We start from the raw sequence: 9,135 nt of genomic DNA, 5'->3' as shown, positions 1-9,135 counted from the left end.
TGTTCTGTGTCGTGTGCGAGTTGTATTTTCTTAAATCCAATTAACGCATAGAATTAAATTTGAACCATACAATGTATATTTTCATGCTATGAAGACTATCTACCTTTCCGTTGTGGCATAAACAGGTCAGAACCCGTGGTTCTAAATTACGTTGGCCCAAATTGTGGGCCCACAAATGTTAATGGTGCAGACCTGAACCTACCTTCCATCAGAATCGCAAACCTGACACGGACTATAGCCACACAACAAATTGTGATTAATATTGGTGGTTGCGAGTCCTACAGTATATTGGAGTGCACCTTATGGAGTTTCCATGTAGGTGCACCCAACCCACTTTTCTATAGCTAATAGTGAAGAAGCAATGCGGTAGTAATAGCAGTAGTTGGGGGTTGTATATTGTAAAAATGCAAATGGAAAAGACCGTGAAACAATAAATACTAGGCTATAACATTAAAAAATTTTACAATTACCTTACTTTCTGTAGGATTTCTACTGATTTGGAGCATTTTAGATTGATATTATACATTTGATCAAAAAGTTGTATTGTTTGGCTTCTTTCAGTTAGTAAATTTGGATTGTAGAAAATTGATTTTTTGTATACTTTTAATGTTCTACGAAATTGATTTTCATATCATATAATCATATTATCATCTAAAATGATATAATGAACTAATAAGTTGAGTAGGCTCAGTGAACCGTCTGGCGTGAAGTTCATGAACATTCTTATCGTTGTGTAATGGTTGTCACTTTATATATTGTCGGGCACTGGTTGATATGACCAGCAACCCGATCAACTCAACTGTACTCGGTGCTTATGAGGTTTTAAACCAAGCAGACACCTATGATGAGAAGAAGTTGTTTGGTGTTACCACACTTGATGATATAAGGCGAAGGTTACAGTTTCTGGTACAGATTTTCACATACTAACATTGAAGAACTGGACACTGTTTTGTTGCATAATCTTGAATATGATCATTTGATTTGGTAATTCATATGTTACAGATGTGAATGAGCCTGTTGGTGGTGGTCATGCTGGTATTACCATTCTACCATTGTTTTCTAAGGTATGTTTTCACTTTATTTATTATTACAAAATATCGTTGCTAAAGTATAGTTTTTAAGTCAGTATATAAGTTTTCAAATGTTCCAGGCGTCTCGAATAAGGGACGAGCTCAGTCAAGCCTAACCGCAGAGCTAGAATGCTTTTCATAAGAGAGGTTGACTTTAATGCCTTGATGTTGACTTACAATAGCCCTGCTTGCGGTGCGCACATATGATGTATATATGTGTGAACCCTCGGGTGGGCAAAAGTGAAATTGCACTAATTTTGACGTTATTTTACTAATCTCGTGAAAATAACGTTAAAAGTGACGGACGGTTAATCAGGCATCATGTAGTGGCGTTGATAGCTGAAAGATAAGGGTACATGCACCGATCAGCCGGTGTCCCGATGATTGAGTGCCATGTGCCTTATGTCCAAGGCTTGATGCAAAACTACTATCGAGCCGGGGGTCTCACCAGAAACAGCCTCTCTATCCCTATGGGGTAGAGGTAAGGCTGCTTACATCTTACCCTCCTCAGACCCTACCATAGCTTTGCTATTGGTGGGATATACTGAGTACGATGATGATGATGATGATGATGATGTTGACTTACAATAATGCCCCTCAAGTTTTAATATTGTGATAATTTGAACAGGTGTTGGTGAGTCACGTGGACACACAAAATCGACAATGAGCGTTTTAAAGATGCCATCAAAGTTCTCATATTTCATGATGTATGTTATTCTTATTACTTATTAATCAAGAATAATGTAACAAATCCCTTTTTTTAATTTCCAGTTACAGTTTATAGTAATTGATTATTATTTTCTGTTTAAAAGTAAATGAATTATTATTTTTATGTTTAAAAAAAAACTTGTATGCGTAGAGCCATAAATTCGAACCAATTATAGTTTATTTCGTCTATTATTTTTGTATTAGCTCATCCATACCCGCCTAGAAGGGCTGGAGTTGTTATTGTTGCTTTGAAGTGATGGATGTGTCATCTACATGAAGATAAAGTGATTAGCCAAGTTCATTAGTGTGATCAGATGGTCATGTTGCTTTTATGTAAAGAGTTTGTTTGTTGGATTATAAAGATCTAAATGATAAGTTGTTAGTATGAGAGATGGCCTCAAATTGATTAGAATAGGAAAACGGTCATATGATGGGCTTGGTGGATACTTGGTGTACTCATGACTCATAAGGTTAATTTACGCAAAAGATCTTAACTTTATAAAAACTTAAGACCAGAATTAGAAACTATGGATATGTTTTGCATCATCTTACGGGCTTGGGGCTCTAGCATAACTAAAATCGAGTTGGCTCGTTTAAAGTTATTTTCAACAGCCCGAGCTCAGCTCATGCACCATTTTCCAAATTCAAGCTTGGTGTAAACATATTTCAAATTATATTTTTCTATACCATTTTCCAAATTCAAGCTTGGTGTAAACATATTTCAAATTATATTTTTCTATACACAGACATGTTATATTCTTATTATTTGATTCTTTATATTTTTTTATACACGGACAGTTTCTTTCAAGATCCGGAATTAAGGTTTTTGCTTCAAGATTTTGCCAAAAACAGTGCTATTAAGTTAATTCATTTTGGTAGTACTATATTTGAGCACCAGATACAAATGTTAAAAGCTTCAGTATACGCAGAGTTGGATCAAAATTTTTACCCATCTCAAAAATGAAACCGACTCATTTTTGCATTGGTAAAACAAAATATTGGAGTGTAGCTCAAGAAATAAGCTTATTTGTGAGGTTCAAGGTGTACTGTGCATGCATGAGTTACTGATGTATTTTTATGGGTTTTGACATTTTTTATGTTTTAATCAGGATTCATAAATTGTTTACTGTCATGTTTGTTAAAAATCACAAAACTCATAAACCTACTTTATTAACAAATATTTGACAAAACACGATGTATCCCATAGATATATATGAATGCGATATTTTAGTGTGCACCCCCGCACAAAAAAATCCAACAAACCATTTGCACATGCAACAACGCGCTCGCACTAATAACCCATTACACACCACACTAAACACTACAAACCAATACGAAGGGATTATTTTCGTGAATCCGCAGCAACGCGCTGGCACTTATGCTAGTATGATGTAATTAGTTAATAACATAAGCTAAGTATAATCAACCGTTTATATTACTTATGATTTTTAGTTACCTTTCATTGTATGCTTTTAATATTTATTTTCTTTACCATGTACTCAACCTTCTTTTTTTTAAAGATTCATTAGTTACTAGCTAAGTATCTTCTATATTCTATAAAAGTACAATTTTGTATAATTGCTTAAATAATTAGTTTTATTTCTTTAGTTATATTTATATTGTTTCCATCATAAATTTTCTTCTTTATAGTTAAAAGGATAAATCATTTGATTAATAATTTATGAAATTTTGTTTTCTGAACTTAGTAATTTAGTTATAAAAATATCTATTTTCTTTAGTTGTTAAATCATTATGAATTTTATTTTACGAAAAAAAATTCCCACGATATATAATCCTTTATATATATATATATAATATAAACGAAAGTTTTAAAAGCTCGCTGGTTACTCTCTATGTTTTTTTAAGCCACCAGATTGTTATATTTGTAAATGAAGGCTTCTCATGTATTTGACACGAATTTACGGGTATGTGTCTCACCAAACCCAGATAGCTTTTAAACGGGTTATAACATCTCATTAAATTTAAAATTAATCTCACTAAATATCTGATGTGAAAATCCTATAAAGTAGGGATATACTAAAAATTAATATATGATTTTGTATTTTATTTTAAATATATTATATATAATTAAGAAATAATTTTATAGTACAAAAAAAATAATAAACGGGTCTTGGGTTTCACCAAATCCATATAGTTTTTTAACCGGGAATAACATCTCATTTATTTGTCTTTTTACAGTATTTAAAAATTCAATCGCGCCTTTATATTTAAAAACCGTTTTGTATATACCCTGTTTTATTCAATTTGATCACATATCCAAAAACTGCTTGTACTGTAATTGACATTACCAATTGATGATTTTTCTTATTCGAATTCACTTGACGACCTTCGTTGATTTAAACGTCATGTATTACGATCATCAAAGTAAGTAATTCTAGGTTTAATTTTAATCAATTTTGATTTATTTAGTTGTATAGTTAGTTTTATCGACTGATAACTTAATTTTTTGTGCTTATTTTTGGATTTTTAGGTTAATTTTCTATTGAATTCATGATCGATATTGTGTTTTTAGTTTGTCAAGTAATTGTGATTCGATTAGACTTCAAATTATGTGTTTTCACAGCAAATCGTGATAGGATTCGTTGTTTTTTTTGTTTTTTGAGGATTAGAAAGTATTAATTAATAACTAGAACGTGTAAATGTTTTTTGTTCATTAATAATCTATTTTGATGTTTCTAATTTGTTAATTTATTTTGATATTTGATTAGATTTTAAATTATATCTATTTTAGTAGGTGTTTTGTAACCTGTAACTCTATGTTTTAGTCGGTTTTTTGATATGTTAACCACTTAACTGTAGTTTGTATTAGGTTATGTCAAATGAAACGTGTTATTATCAATGGATGATTTGTTTAGAATGTATCAATCGAACGTATTAGTAGAACGTGTTAGGAGAAATGGTTATATTTTATGACTTAAATTTGTTTTTTTTATCAGATCATTCATCAGATGTTGTCATACCATAAGTTAATGCCTCTTGTAAACCTGTGAAAGGAATGATTTTTAAATCTGTTGATCATGCATATGATTTCTATTGTGAATATGCAAATAAAGCTTTTTTTTGTTTTCGTAAAGGAGGTTCATACATGAATGACGGTTTATTAAAGTCTAAATATTTTACTTGTTCAAAAGAAGGTCATAAACCACCAAACAGTTATGATTCTATGGCTGAAAAAGATGGTTCAAACAGACCATATTATTAAAGAAGGAAGAGACCAACAATTCGGCGTGATTGTCGAGCTCAAATTTTTTTAAAATCTGATGACGGTTTGAGGTTTGAAATAAATGAATTTGTTGAAGGACATAATCATGAAATGGTGGATGCAAATGATATGCATTTTGTTCGATCGAATAGAAAGTTGACTCATGTACAACAAGATATTATGTATGAGATGTCAACATTGAATTTGGGCCCTGTTAAGGCGTTTAATATTCTGGGGACAAAGTATGGAGGATTTGAGGAAGTTGGGGCTACAAAAGATTATTGTAAGAATTTTAAACAAAGTTTAACCTGTTTTATTGGTGAATATGATGTTGAAATGGTTGTGCAAAGATTAAGTTGGAAGAAAAACTGTTGTGATGATTATTCATTTGAGTACACCGTTAATAATAATGGTGGGTTAGATCATTTGTTTTGGACTGATGAGATTCCAAAGAAGAATTATTTGGCTTTTGAGATATTATATCATTTGATGCTACATTTAAGACCAACAAGTATGTCAATTTAATATATTTGTTTTTTTACTTTTTAATATTTTTACAGCTGTTTTTATTTAATTCTTTTTTTATAAATTTGTTTTACAGGTACAAGATGGTTTTTGTACCATTTACTGCTATTGATAATCACTGCCGAAATGTTACAGTTGGTGGTGGGTTGTTATCATCTGAATCTATTGAATCTTATTCATGTCTTTTGAAAGTTTTTCTTGATTCTTTCTGTATTGCCTCAAAGGTGGTTGTTACTGATCAAGATCCTTCTATGAAGCAAACAATCTCCTTAGTCTTCCCAGACTCGAGACATCGGTTATGCATGTGGCATATTATGAAAAAACTTGCTGATATGGTAACTTATTTTATGTATCATAGTATTATGAAAACGTTTTAGAACGTGTTAGAACATTTTAGAACGTCTAGATATATTAGCATGCATCACTATATTAACTACATAGTTTTAAACGCATGAGAACATATTATTTGTTTTTTTATAGTATTTGTTTTTCAATTGGAATGATATAGAACCTATTAACCTCTTTTAATAGAACGTATTACTAAATTTGTAATTTTGTAACATTAGATGTTGTTGCCCTTTGTAACAATGAAGATTTCAAACGTAAAATATGTGACATTGTTTGGACGGATGCAATTTCTCATTCCGAATTCGAAACGCAATGGGAACTAATAATGAAGGAATATGATCACGAAACAAATAAATGGTTGTCTGACATGTTAGAAATGAGATATGATTGGATACCTGCTTATTATAGGGATAAACTGTTGTTTGGTCTTATGAGAACTACATCGATATCAGAAAGTGAAAATCATTTTTTTGTTAAGTTTCTAACTCACAGTTATCACTTGTTGAGTTATTTAGTCATTTTGATCATTGTATGGAGATTCAAAGGCACAATGGTAGGAAAAATGATCATCATACTAGGTACATGCATCCTGCTTTGGTTAGTGAAAACCCTTTTGAGAAAGAAGTAGAATTGATGTATACAAGGGCTATTTTTAATGATTTCCAAGATGTACAGTATCATATTAGAAGTGGTGTTGCATGTTTGAAATCAACCGAAGAAGAAGATTTAATGAGGTTTTATGCATTTGATTTTAATGCATATGTTCCAGGATGTTTGGAGGTAAGATTGAGTTAATTCTTTTTTAGAGAACGTGTTAGAACGTTTAAACTTTTTTACACAGAACATGTTAGTTTTGTTTTTAATTGATCTGAAATAGAATGTTTAAAGCATTTATATTTTTGTCTATTAGGTTTTGTTTAAGAAGGATGGTAAGGACGGAATTGATTCGACGATTTCATGCGGATGCAAAATATTTGAACATTATGGGTTATTGTGTCGTCACAGTCTTTATATTTTACATTTGTTTAGAGTTACAAGATTCCCAAAGAAATACATGTTGGATCGTTGGAAGGGAGATGCTGGTGTAAATCCTAGAACTGCTCCAATTTCAAGTTTTTGTAACGAGAAAAATTTCAAAGATAAAGAGATTTCAAGGAAAATAACGTTGGCCGGAGAGTATCTTATGTAGGTTCCCAGCCGGATCTACACGGAATATCTCGTTCTACGTAGGTGCGGAATCCCTACGTAAGACGTTACGAGCGTAGAAGACGATACGAGCTAACACGATTAAACACACGTTACAATAAACAAAGACACGTTGTATTGCAACTGGAAACACGTGATATCAATCACAAACACTGGACAACTCGTTACAACTCGATCAACACTTTTTTTTTTTGGATAAACACATCTGCAGATCTTTTCATATAATAATCATAACTCGTTACATACCAAACACGAAAACAAATGACGGCCGACCCGAGGTGAGCTCTACCTCGGGCCGTCCCACACGACTCTCCCTCTCGGTTTCTCTCTAGACAATTGAACTACACAAAACACACTCTAACTTTTCTGGATTCACCAACCTAACCAAGACACACACACATATATATATATATATATATATATATATATATATATATATATAAACAACTTCACGGGCTTGGGCCTGTAGGCGAAGTTGTTACAACTTCGCCTATGGCGAAGTTGTTCTAACTTCGCCTATGGCAGAAGTTGTTACAACTTCGCCTATGGCGAAGTTGTTCTAACTTCGTACTTCGTTTCCGCTGAACAGAATTGCATAGCGACGGTCACAAAATGCACCAAGAGACTCCTCTTTGACCGTTGCTCTCAATTCTAACAAACACAAAAGATCATCTGTTACAAAACATACACCAACAGCTTCAAGCCAACTGTCTTAGTCTATAAACCTGCGTGCATACTAAAAGTCAGCTACGCTGAGTAAGTTCTAGTTAATCAGGCAACATACATTCACACATTCACTTACTTAAACACATATGTGTCCAAAGATACATATTACATACTTAGCCTGTTACCTTTCTTCCGTTCGTACATATATATATATATATATATATATATATATATATACTTTATTTCTTTCATACTTTCATACGTTCATTCATACATTCTTTCATATCATCACACTTTCATACTTACATAATACATACATAACTATCTTTACCATCTTAGATATTTGTAGGGTCTGGTCCCTTACTTCTCTATCTCAGATATTATTAGGGTCTGGTCCCTTTCTTCTCTATCTCAGATATTTTAGGGGTCTGGTCCCTTTCTTCTCTATCTTAGATATTGTTAGGGTCTGGTCCTTTCTATCTCAGATATTAGTAGGGTCTGGTCCATTCTTTCATTTCAACCACACATACACATCTTTACACATACATTTAACTATATAATTCATACATACTCATAATCATTTATTTATCATTCATACACCTGTTATAACTCACCTTTCTTGGCGATGCGTGCAATATCCAAAGATTGTTCACGCACCGGCACGCATTCATTCATAACATTCATACATATATTCACATCAATCATTATAGCATACACTTACCATTTAAGATAAGTGTATTAACATTCACATTGAGTATGCACACAGCCCCAAAACATAACAAGGAAATGGGGTTAGAAACTCACCTGAGTTCTGTTACGTTCACCGTTAATGGTTATTCCTTGCTTTAGCTGTGCACGACTAACTGTATAACAATTACACGTATCAATTAACTATCACTACCCATATCACGTTTATAGTTTAATTATAACCATCAACGAACGAGGGTCCAGGGGCAGCGCCCCTGGCAGCAGGGTTCTAGGGGCAGCAGCCCCTAGCGGGGTCTAAGGGGCAGAGCCCCTGGCAGGGGTTAAGCTGTCAGGTCAACTTGGAAAAATATTTATTTCCATTAACTTTTCTTAACAAAATTTCCATTAGAAAAATGTTTTATTGTTAACTCATTAACCCTTCAAGGTATCTTTCATCAATTAATAAAGTTCAAGGGCTTCTATGTAATTAAACCATTTTTTCTAAGTCCAGTGACCTTTCTGTCATTCTTTTAGTCTTAATTCGTTATCCAGTTCGTTAACGAATGAGGCTCCTTCGTTATTTCTTAACGAATGGACCCCTATGACGAATGGAAAATTATAACGATTTGACCTATATAACGAATTGTCCCTTATAACAAACTGACCTTCATAACGAATGGACTCATTCGTTTGGTTTGGCTA

The 9,135-nt window shown here is 32.8% G+C and overlaps 1 protein-coding gene across 1 annotated transcript; it reads left to right on the top strand.

The window, feature by feature from the left end:
• Nucleotides 1-5,112: 5,112 nt before the first annotated feature.
• On the top strand, nucleotides 5,113-7,063 carry LOC143597580 (protein FAR1-RELATED SEQUENCE 5-like). Its single transcript, XM_077076055.1, has 4 exons — nucleotides 5,113-5,516; nucleotides 5,603-5,861; nucleotides 6,367-6,654; nucleotides 6,785-7,063. Exons 1-4 carry the CDS (start codon nucleotides 5,113-5,115, stop codon nucleotides 7,061-7,063), a joined length of 1,230 nt encoding a protein of 409 aa, XP_076932170.1.
• Nucleotides 7,064-9,135: the final 2,072 nt, after the last annotated feature.

The sequence above is a fragment of the Bidens hawaiensis genome, unplaced genomic scaffold, assembly GCF_021521415.1.
Source record: "Bidens hawaiensis isolate Kalapana, Puna unplaced genomic scaffold, B.hawaiensis_p1.1 tig00048583_1, whole genome shotgun sequence".
In the NCBI taxonomy this organism is placed as follows: Eukaryota; Viridiplantae; Streptophyta; class Magnoliopsida; order Asterales; family Asteraceae; genus Bidens; species Bidens hawaiensis.
Note: the sequence above shows the minus strand (reverse complement) of the source record. Positions and strands in the feature narration are given on the sequence as shown.

Coding starts and splice junctions, on each gene's coding strand:
- LOC143597580 (XM_077076055.1), top strand. CDS start 5,113: ATGGTGGATGCAAATGATATGCATTTTGTTCGATCGAATAGAAAGTTG. Junction 5,517..5,602: donor CATTTAAGACCAACAAGTAT/GTCAATTTAATA, acceptor TTTGTTTTACAG/GTACAAGATGGTTTTTGTAC. Junction 5,862..6,366: donor TGAAAAAACTTGCTGATATG/GTAACTTATTTT, acceptor TCTAACTCACAG/TTATCACTTGTTGAGTTATT.